The sequence below is a fragment of the Cherax quadricarinatus genome, chromosome 88 (assembly GCF_038502225.1).
Source record: "Cherax quadricarinatus isolate ZL_2023a chromosome 88, ASM3850222v1, whole genome shotgun sequence".
Lineage (NCBI taxonomy): Eukaryota > Metazoa > Arthropoda > Malacostraca > Decapoda > Parastacidae > Cherax > Cherax quadricarinatus.
This window is the reverse complement of record NC_091379.1, coordinates 722,717-740,401: the sequence shown is the minus strand read 5'-3', so window position 1 is coordinate 740,401 and position 17,685 is coordinate 722,717. Positions and strand designations below refer to the sequence as shown.

The 17,685-nt window shown below is 38.2% G+C and overlaps 1 protein-coding gene across 2 annotated transcripts in view; it reads left to right on the top strand.

Moving 5' to 3' along the window:
• The window catches only part of LOC128698567 (delta(14)-sterol reductase TM7SF2), an 81,405-nt gene extending 65,197 nt beyond the window's left edge, over positions 1-16,208 (top strand). Inside the window, exons 8-11 of one of the 2 annotated variants that reach the window (XM_053790858.2) lie at positions 1,977-2,128; positions 4,111-4,238; positions 15,269-15,391; positions 15,622-16,208. In XM_053790858.2, coding sequence (XP_053646833.2) covers positions 1,977-2,128; positions 4,111-4,238; positions 15,269-15,391; positions 15,622-15,782 — 564 coding nt within the window. In that variant the 3' untranslated portion in view covers positions 15,783-16,208. The remainder of the gene's footprint in view (positions 1-1,976; positions 2,129-4,110; positions 4,239-15,268; positions 15,392-15,621) is intronic. The other variant, XM_070103804.1, reaches the window with a different exon arrangement.
• The last annotated feature ends 1,477 nt before the right edge of the window (positions 16,209-17,685 follow it).

The following is a 17,685-nucleotide window of genomic DNA, read 5'->3' as shown; positions in this document are numbered from 1 at the left end:
ATGCCAGGAGCAAGGGGCTAGTAACCCTTTCTCCTGTATATATTACTAAATGTAATAGAAGAAACTTTTGTTTTTCCTTTTTTGCCACCCTGCCTCGGTGGGATACGGCCAGTGCATTGAAAGAAAGACAGAATATACATATATCTACTTTGGTCATATACAGATAATGTCTACAGTAAGTGCTATTAATAACTAAATTTAAATTGCTCGTTGTCTGTGACACATTCCAATTTTCTTAAGGGAAAAATCTTGAAATACAGTGGTACCTCGGTATACATTTGCTTTGGAATAAGTCCAACTTGGTATATGTCCTGTTTGGATGCAAAAATTTTTGCTTGGTATACGACCTTTGTTTGGAATACGGCTTGCGTGCTAGAGCTTGTATGGGTCAAAATGAGTCACGACACTGCATGACTCATTTTGCTACCCTTGTTTACCTCTCTTAAGACAAAGCCATGACTGTCCACTAGCATCAGTACCGGAAGAGGAGATAGAGGAAACCCCTACTTCATTAATCAAGGAAATCTTTGCCAAATGGATGGACATCAAAAACTTTGCAGAGAAGTACCACTCCAACAAAGCCCAAACAAGCTGTAATAGCATTGTCTGGAATGATCAGATAGTGTCACATTTCCGAAACATCCTGAGGAGAAGGCAGAGGCAAAGTTCTTTGGGCAGATTTTTAGTAAAAGTCAAACCTGGTGAGCTTCAATCAGGTCCAAATAAGGAAAAGAGACGGAGACATAAAGGGAACTCTCCTTTCAAACAATAACATTTCCTCCTCCCTTCTCAGCACTATCCTAGTAGGCACTCGACTCTTTCCAGCAAAGTAAAGTGAGGTTAAATTTGCATTTATTTAATTTAATTCTTTTGTATTTATGTATGTATTTTAGTATTAAGCAGTGTTTAAATTACATATTTTAGTATTAAGCAGTATTTCAATTATTTTATACAACCCCATCAATGTATAATACGTATGTCAGTGACAATAGGATTTTTTTTCAATGGAACGGATTAATCGTTTTCCTTACATTTCTTACGGGAAAATTTGTTTGGTATACGTCGTGTTTGGTATAAGTCGAAGGTCCTGAAACAGATTAAGGACGTATACCGAGGCACCACTTTAGCATTTGCTTTAGAATCTGGAAATTGTGATTGTGTTGTCATTTGATCTGTTGATCAACTATATACACATGAATCAAAAGATGTGAACAATTTCTTAGAATATCTATTATTCTTGGGATGCAAGGAGATTTGTATGTTGTATACAGGAGGGCCCAGCTTATATGGCAGGTTAGGTTCTGAGCTACTGCTGTACGTATAGCTAAAAAACCTCTCTTTTTTCGCTTTCCAAGCCTGATAACATGTTTGTACTATTATATATTAAGTGAGCAATAGAGCTAGGCCTAAAATATGCATATACAGTACACACATTTCTTACCTCTAAACGTTTTGATCCTTATAGTGAATGGTGAATATATTTATTGTAGAAAGTCTAAATAAATAAAGAATGGGTATAATTGAAAACCACTGCATTAGCAAAACACTGTAAAGTGAAGCCTGACTGTATATGTATCATTTATTGTATGGTAAATAACTGAATAGATATTGATCTATACGATTCTGGGTTTGTTTCATGCCAAAAACATACAATGGTTATAATACAGTAGTCTAAGAATTAAAAAAAAAAATGTAAAAATCCAAAAATATGACAAAGAAATCTGCCATTAAAGCCAGTTAGTAATTTATCATTTACTGGATCAGCAATGTTCTAGATACACATTTACCTAGAAATACTGTACTCATGCTCTTCCAATAGAGTCCTAAGACACTTTCCAATCCAAAATCAACTTTAAAGACCTTTCACTGTAAGATTTCTTTCTTTTAATATTGTTGTAGCTAACCCAAATGGGCAAATTTAGTAATATGGCTTGCTTTTAATAGCATTTTTTAATACAATGGTATTTTTTCTTCAGATATTCTATGCAGTGGATTATCTTTGGTTTGAAGACAGTTATTTTACCACTTACGATTATATGCGCCAAGGGTGTGGCCTTTTATTCATCCTTGGACACCTGACGGGGCCTTTCATCGTTACTGTCTTTACCAGATTTATTCTTAACCACGGGTAGGCATTGTGTTTTGTTGCTTTCATGAATTTATTTTAATCGCTGCCATGATTTCTAAGTTGAATGAAATGGAACCAGCACAATAAACTTACAAGCAACAAAAACTGCAGTACACTACTGCACTGTATGTTGAATCTAATGTACTTGATTAAAGAAAGCATGTATATATATTAATTATAGCCAAGACTTGATTAGTATGAGTTTCATTAGTGCAATTTTTGATATAGTGCTAAATTAATCGGTGCTAGTTCCACCCCCCAAACTCTTCAAATTGTGTACAAAAATAATATATAATTTGAATGGTGTGACCACTTCACTGGATTCATTATTCGCACTAATTGAGACCTAGCTGTAATTCTATGGCAACTAAATTTTAGACATATTTAATTAAACAATCATTGACTGTGCCTCTGACCTAGACAAAAAAAATTATACCAAGCAGCTGAACTAACTGTAGTTGTCAAGAAGATAATACACATTGCACCGAGTTTTGTCAGCGACTCATGAAATCATGATAACACGACTGTACAGCACTCAAGGAATGTGCATAATTCAAACCCAAGGCAAGCTAGTCCTGAAAAAAAAGCAGGCCAGTGCTCTAACCAGTGTACTATGCTGACTATACACAAGGAAGGCTAGCATGGGCCCACTGTGACCACAAATGTAGGTTTTTACAGGGGGCTTTGCTAACCTTACTAGTGTACAGAAATACAGTAAACCCTTGATATAACAGACCTGTGTGATGGACTTTGGAAATATGGAACAAAATCTACTAGGTCAGTCAGTTCAAAAGGAATGGACAAAGTTCGGTAAACTATACCACGGGCAGAGATGGAACCAGCGGTCAGAGAGTCATAAAACTCCAGACTGTGGGTTCTCTCCCCACCTGTGGTATGGTTTGCAATCATGTCATTACAATTTTGTGAGTCAGAGTTCAGTAGTTAAGGAATTTTCTGTTATTGCTCCTGTCACAGCAAACAATCTCTTCTCCATCCACCACAGTTGCCGTTACCGGCCACCCACTCCTCCCCTTTTAGTTAGATGAATCACATTTCCTCAGTTTAGTAGCATGGTTAGAGTACCGACCAGCTAATTTTAGAATCCGCTTCCCATGGGTTTGGCTATTTGGTCTATGATTTTTTTAAAGCCCAACATCGTACAACATTTTTGTCTTATGGCAGTTTTTGGGGTGAAACAAGTGAAAATGTTAATAAAAAATTACACCAGTGCAGAGAGTTAAGGAAAACTGTTTCGTGTTCATGATGTACTCACAATAATAACTTGCAAGAAAAACAAATATAGGCACCTAGCATAATGTTGGTACAGTATACTGCAATTAACAAGATGCAGGTACTATAATTAGAAAGATGGTGCTGTAATTAGAAATTGTGTACTACAACTAGCAGAGTATGTATGTTGTAGCTATCAACATGTAGGTACTTTATCCTACAGTCATTCCTGATTATGTCCCATTTCTCAGGTACTGTATGGCCCCAATGGGTTTAGTGCTTTCCCATGATTATAATAAATAATAAGATTAAGAATCAGCAGAGACTTCAGTGTTGATGAGGAACTGTATATATAATCACATTATAATGCTCTACTTTAAGAATAATCACAAATTATTATTATTTTTATTAGGGGGAAGCCTTAAACTTGTAGGAGGTCATATAGTACATGGCCATTGCAAAGTAATCTGGTTTGATCCAAGTAAGGAAAGGGTATTTCCAATTTCTTGGATAAAGAGACGTTCACTAGCTTTAAGGTGCTCTTGTATCAGATCAGTAAATAGGCATAGATCTTCCTGTGATTACTCATTACATATTTGTGTTTAGAGAATTTGAGCTATACATGTAATGTCCCATTTTCATAGTTTTCATATTTTGCAAAAGTTTCAAGTGATTATAGGATAGCTATAATTCCTGAGATCAGTCTGCTTTCTATGTGACTGACAGCACAGTAACAATCTGATGTTTTCCAGGACTGAACTTGAATGGTATTACCTGTCCTTGATTGTTGCGCTCAACCTGGTGGGTTACACCATCCTTCGCGGCTCCAACTCCCAGAAGCATTCTTTCCGTTCTAATCCATCAGACCCAGCCTTGGCCTGTGAGTATGCAAATTTTGAAACCAGAAAAGTTTTTTTTTTTTTTTTTTTAATACACCGGTTGTCTCCCACCGTGGCAGGGTGGTGGCCTTAAAGGAAAAACATAAGTTTTTCTTTTTACATTTAGTAATTTATACAGGGGAAGGGGTTACTAGCCCCTCACCTCTTACAACACATATGGCTTACGGAGGAAAGACTCTTTTCCACTTCCATTGTATATTTTATTGAGTATAAATATACAGTGATTATGTGTGAATGATGGTGAAAGTGTTTCTTTTTTGGGTCACCTGCCTCGGTGGGAGACAGCCGACGTGTTAAAAAAAAAAAAGTTTATGCTATCCTTAGATAGGTGAGGCAGGATTCAATTATTTTTTTATTTTTTTTTTTTTCAACAAGTTGGTCGTCTCCCACCGAGGCAGGGTGACCCAAAAAAGAAAGAAAATCCCCAAAAAGAAAATACTTTCATCATCATTTAACACTTTCACCACACTCACACATTATCACTGCTTTTGCAGAGGTGCTCAGAATACAACAGTTTAGAAGCATATACGTATAAAGATACACAACATATCCCTCCAAACTGCCAATATCCCAAACCCCTCCTTTAAAGTGCAGGCATTGTACTTCCCATTTCCAGGACTCAAGTCCGACTATAAGAAAATAACCGGTTTCCCTGAATCCCTTCACTAAATATTACCCTGCTCACACTCCAACAGATCGTCAGGTCCCAAGTATCATTCGTCTCCATTCACTCCTATCTAATACGCTCATGCACGCTTGCTGGAAGTCCAAGCCCCTCGCCCACAAAACCTCCTTTACCCCCTCTTTCCAACCCTTTCGAGGACGACCCCTACCCCTCTTTCCTTTCCCTATAGATTTATATGCTTTCCATGTCATTCTACTTTGATCCATTCTCTCTAAATGACCAAACCACCTCAACAACCCCTCTTCTGCCCTCTGACTAATGCTTTTATTAACTCCACACCTTCTCCTAATTTCCACACTCCGAATTTTCTGCATAATATTTACACCACACATTGCCCTTAGACAGGACATCTCCACTGCCTCCAACCGTCTCCTCGCTGCTGCATTTACCACCCAAGCTTCACACCCATATAAGAGTGTTGGTACTACTATACTTTCATACATTCCCTTCTTTGCCTCCATAGATAACGTTTTTTGACTCCACATATACCTCAACGCACCACTCACCTTTTTTCCCTCATCAATTCTATGATTAACCTCATCCTTCATAAATCCATCCGCCAACACGTCAACTCCCAAGTATCTGAAAACATTCACTTCTTCCATACTCCTCCTCCCCAATTTGATATCCAATTTTTCTTTATCTAAATCATTTGATACCCTCATCACCTTACTCTTTTCTATGTTCACTTTCAACTTTCTACCTTTACACACATTCTCAAACTCATCCACTAACCTTTGCAATTTTTCTTTAGAATCTCCCATAAGCACAGTATCATCAGCAAAAAGTAACTGTGTCAATTCCCATTTTGAATTTGATTCCCCATAATTTAATCCCACCCCTCTCCCGAACACCCTAGCATTTACTTCTTTTACAACCCCATCTATAAATATATTAAACAACCATGGTGACATTACACATCCCTGTCTAAGACCTACTTTTACCGGGAAGTATTCTCCCTCTCTTCTACACACCCTAACCTGAGCCTCACTATCCTCATAAAAGCTCTTTACAGCATTTAGTAACTTACCACCTATTCCATAAACTTGCAACATCTGCCACATTGCTCCTCTATCCACTCTATCATATGCCTTTTCTAAATCCATAAATGCAATAAAAACTTCCCTACCTTTATCTAAATACTGTTCACATATATGCTTCAATGTAAACACTTGATCTACACATCCCCTACCCACTCTGAAGCCTCCTTGCTCATCCACAATTCTACATTCTGTCTTACCTCTAATTCTTTCAATTATAACTCTACCGTATACTTTTCCTGGTATACTCAGTAAACTTATTCCTCTATAATTTTTACAATCTCTTTTGTCCCCTTTCCCTTTATATAAAGGGACTATACATGCTCTCTGCCAATTCCTAGGTACCTTCCCCTCTTTCATACATTTATTAAACAAAAGTACCAACCACTCCAACACTATATCCCCCCCTGCTTTTAACATTTCTGTCATGATCCCATCAGTTCCAGCTGCTTTACCCCCTTTCATTCTACATAATGCCTCACGTACCTCCACCACACTTACATTCTGCTCTTCTTCACTCCTAAAAGATGGTATACCTCCCTGGCCAGTGCATGAAATTACCGCCTCCCTTTCTTCCTCAACATTTAAAAGTTCCTCAAAATATTCTCGCCATCTTCCTAACACCTCCCTCTCCCCATCTACTAACTCCCCTACTCTGTTTTTAACTGACAAATCCATACTTTCCCTAAGCTTTCTTAACTTGTTTAACTCACTCCAAAATTTTTTCTTATTTTCATTAAAATTTCTTGACAGTGCCTCTCCCACTCTTTCATCTGCTCTCCTTTTGCACTCTCTCACCAATCTCTTCACCTTTCTTTTACTCTCCATATACTCTGCTCTTCTTATAACACTTCTGCTTTGTAAAAACCTCTCGTAAGCTACCTTTTTCTCTTTTATCACACCCTTTACTTCATCATTCCACCAATCACTCCTCTTTCCTCCTGCTCCCACCCTCCTATAACCACAAACTTCTGCCCCACATTCTAATACTGCATTTTTAAAACTATTCCAACCCTCTTCAACCCCCCCCACTACTCATCTTTGCACTAGCCCACCTTTCTGCCAATAGTCGCTTATATCTCGCCCGAACTTCCTCCTCCCTTAGTTTATACACTTTCACCTCCCTCTTACTTGTTGTTGCCACCTTCCTCTTTTCCCATCTACCTCTTATTCTAACTGTAGCTACAACTAAATAATGATCTGATATATCAGTTGCCCCTCTATAAACATGTACATCCTGGAGCCTACCCATCAACCTTTTATCCACCAATACATAATCTAACAAACTACTTTCATTACGTGCTACATCATTTTTTTTTTTTTTTTTTCAACAAGTCGGCCGTCTCCCACCGAGGTAGGGTGACCCAAAAAAGAAAGAAAATCCCCAAAAAGAAAATACTTTCATCATCATTCAACACTTTCACCACACTCGCACATTATCACTGTTTTTGCAGAGGTGCTCAGGATACAACAGTCTAGAAGCATACACATATAAAGATACACAACATATCCCTCCAAACTGCCAATATCCCAAACCCCTCCTTTAAAGTGCAGGCATTGTACTTCCCATTTCCAGGACTCAAGTCCGACTATATGAAAATAACCGGTTTCCCTGAATCCCTTCACTAAATATTACCCTGCTCACACTCCAACAGATCGTCAGGTCCCAAGTACCATTCGTCTCCATTCACTCCTATCTAACACGCTCACGCACGCTTGCTGGAAGTCCAAGCCCCTTACCCACAAAACCTCCTTTACCCCCTCTCTCCAACCCTTTCGAGGACGACCCCTACCCCGCCTTCCTTCCCCTATAGATTTATATGCTTTCCATGTCATTCTACTTTGATCCATTCTCTCTAAATGACCAAACCACCTCAACAACCCCTCTTCTGCCCTCTGACTAATACTTTTATTAACTCCACACCTTCTCCTAATTTCCAAACTCCGAATTTTCTGCATAATATTTACACCACACATTGCCCTTAAACAGGACATCTCCACTGCCTCCAACCGTCTCCTCGCTGCTGCATTTACCACCCAAGCTTCACACCCATATAAGAGTGTTGGTACTACTATACTTTCATACATTCGCTTCTTTGCCTCCATAGATAACGTTTTTTGACTCCACATATACCTCAACGCACCACTCACCTTTTTTCCCTCATCAATTCTATGATTAACCTCATCCTTCATAAATCCATCCGCCAACACGTCAACTCCCAAGTATCTGAAAACATTCACTTCTTCCATACTCCTCCTCCCCAATTTGATATAAGAACATAAGAACATAAGAAAGGAGGAACACTGCAGGAGGCCTGCTGGCCCATACTAGGCAGGTCCTTTACAATTCATCCCACTAACAAAACATTTACCCAACCCAATTTTCAATGCTACCCAAGAAATAAGCTCTGATGTGAAAGTCCCACTCAAATCCAACCCTTCCCACTCATGTACTTATCCAACCTAGATTTGAAACTACCCAAAGTCCTAGCCTCAATAACCCAACTAGGTAGACTGTTCCACTCATCAACTACCCTATTTCCAAACCAATACTTTCCTATGTCCTTTCTAAATCTAAACTTATCTAATTTAAATCCATTACTGCGGGTTCTCTCTTGGAGAGACATCCTCAAGACCTTATTAATATCCCCTTTATTAATACCTATCTTCCACTTATACACTTCGATCAGGTCTCCCCTCATTCTTCGTCTAACAAGTGAATGTAACTTAAGAGTCTTCAATCTTTCTTCATAAGGAAGATTTCTAATGCTATGTATTAATTTAGTCATCCTACGCTGAATGTTTTCTAACGAATTTATGTCCATTTTGTAATACGGAGACCAAAACTGAGCTGCATAATCAAGGTGAGGCCTTACTAATGATGTATAAAGCTGCAGTATGACCTCTGGACTTCTGTTGCTTACACTTCTTGATATAAATCCCAGTAATCTATTTGCCTTATTACGTACGCTTAGGCATTGCTGTCTTGGTTTAAGGTTGCTGCTCACCATAACCCCCAAGTCCTTTTCGCAATCTGTATGGCTAAGTTCTACATCATTTAACTTATAAGTACTAGGGTTATGGGCACTCCCAAGCTTCAGAACCTTGCACTTTTCTACATTGAACTGCATCTGCCACTTTTCTGACCAAGAATAGAGTTTGTTTAAATCCTCCTGAAGTTCCATAACATCTACGTTTGAATCAATTATCCTACCTATCTTTGTGTCATCGGCGAATTTGCTCATATCACTAGTAATTCCCTCATCAAGATCATTGATATATATTATAAACAACAACGGGCCCAAGACTGATCCCTGTGGAACGCCACTTGTTACAGATCCCCACTCGGATTTAACCCCATTTATGGACACTCTCTGCTTCCTGTCAGTGAGCCATGACTCGATCCACGAGAGCACTTTTCCCCCAATGCCATGAGCTGCCACTTTCTTTAACAGTCTATGGTGCGGAACTCTATCAAAAGCCTTACTAAAATCTAAGTAAATAATATCAAATTCTTTATTGTGGTCAACAGCCTCAAAAGCTTTACTGAAGAAAGTTAATAAATTAGTTAGACAAGACCGGCCTCTTGTGAATCCATGCTGAGTATCATTAATCAAGCTATGCTTATCGAGATGGCTTCTTATAATCTCAGCTATAATTGACTCTAGTAATTTGCATACAATTGAGGTCAGGCTTATTGGGCGGTAATTTGACGGTAACGACTTGTCCCCTGTTTTAAAAATAGGAGTTACATTAGCCATCTTCCACATATCAGACACTACACCTGTTTGAAGAGATAAATTAAAAATATTAGTTAATGGTTCACAGAGTTCCATTTTGCATTCCTTAAGAACCCTTGAAAAAACCTCATCAGGACCCGGCGACTTATTTTGCTTCAGTCTGTCTATCTGCCTCACAACCATCTCACTAGTGACTGTGATGTTACATAATTTATCTTCTTCTAGCCCACTGTAAAAATTAATTACTGGAATATTGTTAGTGTCTTCCTGTGTAAAAACTGAGAGAAAATAATTATTTAAAATCAAGCACATTTCATTCTCATTGTCAGTAAGGTGCCCATAGTTATTTTTAAGGGGACCTATCTTATCTCTAACTTTTGTTCTATAGACCTGGAAAAAACTTTTTGGGTTAGTTTTAGAATCCCTAGCAACTTTAATTTCATAGTCCCTTTTAGCTTTTCTTATCCCCTTTTTAATGTCCCTCTTAATGTCAATATACTGATTCATAAGATGACCCTCACCTCTTTTGATACGCCTATAAATTCCTTTCTTATGCCCTAGTAGATATTTGAGCCTATTATTCATCCATTTTGGGTCATTTCTATTTGATCTAATTTCTTTATATGGGATAAACGCTTTTTGAGCAGCATGTATAGTGTTCAGAAAACTGTCATATTGATAGCTCTCTTCGTTACCCCAGTCAACAGATGATAAGTGTTCTCTAAGCCCATCGTAATCTGCTAAGCGAAAATCTGGGACTGTTACTGAGTTATCGCTACTATCGTACTTCCATTCAATGCTAAATGTAATTGATTTGTGGTCGCTAGCACCCAGTTCCTCTGAAATTTCTAAATTATTAACAAGGGATTCATTGTTTGCCATAACTAAGTCAAGCAGGTTATTTCCCCTTGTAGGTTCTGTCACAAACTGCTTCAAAAAACAATCCTGAAATACTTCTAAGAAGTCGTACGATTCTAAATTCCCAGTCAAGAAATTCCAATCAACATGACTAAAGTTAAAGTCTCCTAGAATTACTACATTATCGTGCCTTGTGGCCTTAACAATTTCCTCCCATAGTAGTTTCCCTTGGTCCCTATCTAAGTTAGGGGGACGGTATATCACTCCTAAAATCAGTTTTTCATGCCCCTCTGAAAATTCTATCCAAACAGACTCTGTATGTGTTACTTCAGACTTAATACCCGTTTTTATGCAACAGTTCAAGCGATCTCGGACATACAATGCCACCCCACCCCCCCTCCCAATACTTCTATCTTCTTGGAACAATTTAAAACCCTGAATATGACATTCCGCAGGCATGTCCCGACTTTTTGAATTAAACCACGTCTCAGTTAAGGCAAATACATCAATGTTACCTACACTAGCAACTAATCTCAACTCGTCCATCTTATTCCTAGCACTACGGCAATTAGCATAATAAACATTGAAAGACTCTCCTTTCTCTTTACCCTTCCTGCTCATTTCTATTTTTCTACTAAACCTATTACCGTCCTTATCACCCAAGGTCCCTGGGTTTTCAATATCTATCTCGTTCTTATTATTACTAGTTCCCCTAGAACTCGTAATATTACTACACTGGGACTTCACTGTTTTCCTGCCAAAACCCATACCACTAACTATTCCTAGTTTAAAGTCCTAACTGCTCCCTCCACTGCAGTTGCCAGTGCTCCCACCCCACACCTAGATAAGTGAACCCCATCCCTAGCATACATGTCATTTCTGCCATAGAAGAGGTCCCAGTTGTCAATGAATGTTACCGCATTTTCCTTACAGTATTTGTCCAGCCAGCAATTGACACCAATTGCCCTGGACAACCATTCACTTCCAACTCCCCTCCTTGGCAAAATACCACATATGAGAGGGTTCCCACCCTTACTTCTAATTATTTCTATTGCTGACCTATACCTGCTAATCAGGTCCTCACTCCTACGTCTGCCAACATCGTTGCCTCCAGCACTGAGACAGATAATAGGATTGCTCCCATTACCTCTCATGATGTCATCCAGACGGCTAACAATATCCTCCATCCCAGCCCCAGGAAAGCAAACTCTCTGTCTCCTACTCCTGTCCTTCAAGCAGAACGCCCTATCCATATACCTAACTTGGCTATCCCCAACAACAACAATATTCTTACCTTCCTTAATGTCTTTCGTCGTGTCGTTCCCAGTAGTCAACTCACATTCGTCGGGTAGCACTGAGAATGTATTGAATGTTTCCACAACAGTTTCCACGGCAGTCTCTTTCTTCTTCATCGTTTCTACCTTTCCATTCGTCTTCTTGATCGTCAACTTCTTTCCCTGCTGTCCAGCCACTGACCAGTTTCCCTTCTTGACCTGAGGACTCAAAACAGGAGGACTACTACGAATCTTCTTGTTCTCCTCGGTCAATCGCCGAATTTCCAAATTCGCCAACCTCAATTCTTCCTTAAGCTGTTGGTAAAGTTGCTCGATGGAGGGCATCTTGCTTCAATTCTAGAGAGCGCGCAAACAGGTCTTCACAGAGCCAAGTACACGTCAACACTGCGCAAATGCCAACTCAATCAGGAGCTACTGCGCAGCACGTCCGCACGGCCCAATAGCGATGCGAACACTCTCCAATATCCAATTTTTCTTTATCTAAATCATTTGACACCCTCATCACCTTACTCTTTTCTATGTTCACTTTCAACTTTCTACCTTTACACACATTCCCAAACTCATCCACTAACCTTTGCAATTTTTCTTTAGAATCTCCCATAAGCACAGTATCATCAGCAAAAAGTAACTGTGTCAATTCCCATTTTGAATTTGATTCCCCATAATTTAATCCCACCCCTCTCCCAAACACCCTAGCATTTACTTCCTTTACAACCCCATCTATAAATATATTAAACAACCATGGTGACATTACACATCCCTGTCTAAGACCTACTTTTACCGGGAAGTAGTCTCCCTCTCTTCTACACACCCTAACCTGAGCCTCACTATCCTCATAAAAACTCTTTACAGCATTTAATAACTTACCACCTATTCCATATACTTGCAACATCTGCCACATTGCTCCTCTATCCACTCTATCATATGCCTTTTCTAAATCCATAAATGCAATAAAAACTTCCCTATCTTTATCTAAATACTGTTCACATATATGCTTCAATGTAAACACCTGATCTACACATCCCCTACCCACTCTAAAACCTCCTTGCTCATCCGCAATCCTACATTCTGTCTTACCTCTAATTCTTTCAATTATAACCCTACCGTACACTTTTCCTGGTATACTCAGTAAGCTTATTCCTCTATAATTTTTACAGTCTCTTTTGTCCCCTTTCCCTTTATATAAAGGGACTATACATGCTCTCTGCCAATCCCTAGGTACCTTCCCCTCTTTCATACATTTATTAAACAAAAGTACCAACCACTCCAACACTATATCCCCCCCTGCTTTTAACATTTCTGTCATGATCCCATCAGTTCCAGCTGCTTTACCCCCTTTCATTTTACGTAATGCCTCACGTACCTCCCCCACACTTACATTCTGCTCTTCTTCACTCCTAAAAGATGATATACCTCCCTGACCAGTGCATGAAATTACTGCCTCTGTTTCTTCCTTAACATTTAAAAGTTCCTCAAAATATTCTCGCCATCTACCCAATACCTCCATCTCCCCATCTACTAACTCCCCTACTCTGTTTTTAACTGACAAATCCATATTTTCCCTAGGCTTTCTTAACTTGTTTAACTCACTCCAAAAATTTTTCTTATTTTCATTAAAATTTCTTGACAGTGCCTCTCCCACTCTATCATCTGCTCTCCTTTTGCACTCTCTCACCACTCTCTTTACCTTTCTTTTACTCTCCATATACTCTGCTCTTCTTATAACACTTCTGCTTTGTAAAAACCTCTCATAAGCTACCTTTTTCTCTTTTATCACACCCTTTACTTCATCATTCCACCAATCACTCCTCTTTCCTCCTGCCCCCACCCTCCTATAACCACAAACTTCTGCCCCACATTCTAATACTGCATTTTTAAAACTATTCCAACCCTCTTCAACTTCCCCACTACTCATCTTTGCACTAGCCCACCTTTCTGCCAATAGTCGCTTATATCTCACCCGAACTTCCTCCTCCCTTAGTTTATACACTTTCACCTCCCTCTTACTTGTTGTTGCCACCTTCCTCTTTTCCCATCTACCTCTTACTCTAACTGTAGCTACAACTAAATAATGATCCGATATATCAGTTGCCCCTCTATAAACATGTACATCCTGGAGCCTACCCATCAACCTTTTATCCACCAATACATAATCTAATAAACTACTTTCATTACGTGCTACATCATACCTTGTATATTTATTTATCCTCTTTTTCATAAAATATGTATTACTTATTACCAAATTTCTTTCTACACATAGCTCAATTAAAGGCTCCCCATTTACATTTACCCCTGGCACCCCAAATTTACCTACTACTCCCTCCATAACACTTTTACCCACTTTAGCATTGAAATCCCCAACCACCATTACTCTCACACTTGATTCAAAACTCCCCACGCATTCACTCAACATTTCCCAGAATCTCTCTCTCTCCTCTACACTTCTCTCTTCTCCAGGTGCATATACGCTTACTATAACCCACTTTTCACATCCAATCTTTATTTTACTCCACATAATCCTTGAATTTATGCATTTGTAGTCCCTCTTTTCCTGCCATAGCTTATCCTTCAACATTATTGCTACTCCTTCTTTAGCTCTAACTCTATTTGAAACCCCTGACCTAATCCCATTTATTCCTCTCCATTGAAACTCTCCTACCCCCTTCAGCTTTGTTTCACTTAAAGCCAGGACATCCAGTTTCTTCTCATTCATAACATCCACAATCATCTCTTTCTTATCATTTGCACAACATCCATGCACATTCAGACTTCCCACTTTGACAATTTTCTTCTTCTTATTCTTTTTAGTAATCTTTACAGGAAAAGGGGTTACTAGCCCATTGTTCCCGGCATTTTAGTTGACTTTTACAACACGCATGGCTTACGGAGGAAAGATTCTTATTCCACTTCCCCATGGATATAAAAGGAAAAGTAATAAGACCAAGAACTATTAAGATAAAATCAAAGAAAACTCAGATGAGTGTGTATAAATAAACATGTACATGTATGTGTAGTGTGACCTAAGTGTAAGTAGAAGTAGCAAGACGTACCTGTAATCTTGCATATTTATGAGACAGACAAAAGACACCAGCAATCCTACCATCATGTAAAACAATTACAGGCTTTCGTTTTACACTCACTTGGCAGGATGGTAGTACCTCCCTGGGTGGTTGCTGTCTACCAACCTACTACCTATATCAACTATAAATTGTAATAAACATAAATTAGGTTACTAAATTAGTTTGGGAGAAAATCTTGAAAAACTTAGTTTGAAAAACTTCATCTATTTTGATAGCTCTGGTTATGAAGCACAAAGTATTTTCAAAACTTGGTGAGTTGTATCTTGAGGTAGAATGAATATTTTTTATTAATTAGTGTTTTTTAATTCCTCAGATTTAGAGAGTCTACCGACCCCAGCAGGGACAAGACTTTTAGTGTCTGGGTGGTGGGGTTTTCTGCGACATCCCAACTATCTTGGAGACCTCCTGACATTTATCTCTTGGGGTCTTCTCTGTGGTAAGTTGTTCTTTTACATCTGTTTTATCCTGTATTTTTAAATTTTCTTTCAGCACAGATTTTTTTAACACGTCAGCATTGTACTTCCCATTTCCAGGACTCAAGTCCAGCTAACCAGTTTCCCTGAATTCCTTCACAAAATATTACCCTGCTCACACTCCAACAGCTCGTTAATTATCATCATCATCATCAAAGTGCTAATGTGTTCTGGTAACTGTCTTAATTTTCAGGCTTCAGACATGCTTTGCCTTGGATATTGGTGGGCATTGATGTTCTCTTCTTGGTGGGAAGAATCTTTGAGGTGGAGAGTGTATGCAAGAAGAAATATGGAACAGCCTGGAACAGCTACACTGAGCGCGTCAAATACCGTCTTATACCAAAGATATTTTAGTTCCCCTGAGACTGACTTTCGTCCTCATAGACAAACAAGTATTGTAAGTATGGTAAATTCACAGTTGGCCCACAAATTAGAAATGAAAATTAAATATGACATTTGGTTCAGGATAAATCAAATTGTCATACATTTTATTTCTAATTTGTGGGTTAGTAGTGAATTGTTCTAGCAATGCTGACATGACTTAAAAATAAAATTATGGTAAATATTTTTGTTTATATGACACACTGTGTCTCAGACTTGAACAATAAGTCAATGATCAAAGATGTTCGTCTGTGTGATGGACAGATTTTTTATGGAAGTTAAATTATTTTCCTTAAAATAAAAGTGTTGATAGTCATGAAAAAATTAAAAAAAAAAAAAACATATATTACCTTTGCAAGTCATGACCAAAGTAAAACAAATACACTTGCTACCATATTTTCTAGCATATAAGGCACAGGCTGATTTTCCAAGACTTTTTTATGGGGGAGATAAGTACGCCTTATATGCCAGAAAATGCGGTATGCATGTATACGGTACTTGACTGATTTATGCCAACTTTGTGTTTATATTTTACAATGAATAAGTTTAAATATTATTTTTCTGCCTATATAGCTTAAATGGGCTGGAGTGATTCTTTTATCCTATAACTGTACTGCAATACAGAAATAACCCATACTTAGGAGACTTAAATTTATGACATGACTAGTTAATGGTCCAAGTCTGACCAGAATGTCAGTCCGAAGTGCAGGTTATCTGTGTATTGAGCCACTCATGGTATTGTGCCTTTTAATTCTTTGCTATATTGTATCACATTGATCATGCACACAAATAATGTGAATGTGAAAACTGTGCATAGCAAAACTTTTCCTTTTATCTCTTCCCTTTGAATACTCGGATATCTCACACATAGGAGAGAGAAGCTTATGGTGATGTTACGGTCCAACCTGGTCCAAGTCGGACTGAAACGTAGTTGTAAGCTTCTTTCCTATGTGTGGGTTATTTGTGTATTGTTCCAGTCATGGTATTGTGCCTTTTTGTTCTTCCCTTTCAATGTTTGACTGTGGCATACATGATTGGTATAGAAATGTCACCAATTTCATTCACTAGTAATTTCCAGATTTCAAACTTGCTCAAACATTTTTTCATTCTTGTCTTCATTAGCATTAAAAATCAGTCTTTGTTCATCACCTTCATATGAATAGCTTGCTATCCATCACCTTCATGTACAGATAAAGTAATGGTAGTGAAAAGTTTAAATTGTTCAGATAATCACATGTACCTGCTAGCCTTGGAAAGTGCAATGCTCAGAAAGACCAACTGGTGTATCCCGGTAACTTGTGTATATAAGAGAGATCCATTAAGAAATTTATTAAAACCATTTTGGTGAAAAAAATGAAACAATCAGCCAGAAATTTTTTTAAAAACACTCTGGCCATCTCCTACCGAGACAGGGCGAAATGTTTTCTTTATTTTGTAAATAAATTTGATTTATCTTTCTCAAGCTACAAGACATGGGAGTTAAAATATGCAATGCTATTACTATTATAAGTACAAAATGTATATTTATTATATTTTTAAGATATACATCAATTTTTATTATTAAATATCACTTGTGAAACAGCTTAAGCATTTTAATTTCAATAGACTCTTACACAGGGAATATTTAGGCAGTATTTCATCAGCATATCTTGATTATGCGGTAAACCCTCCATTTTGACGGACTTCAGAAACGTGGAAGAAAACCCACTGGGTTAATAGATTTGGGAACATTAGACAAAGTCCTTTGGTCACAGTTTTTAATTATTGTTACAATCACTGCAAAGTATAAAAATTTTTGATACACTACAATTGCCATTACTGGCCACCTGCTTCCCCTAATTAGTCTGTTAAATAGAGGGTTTACTGTATATAATAA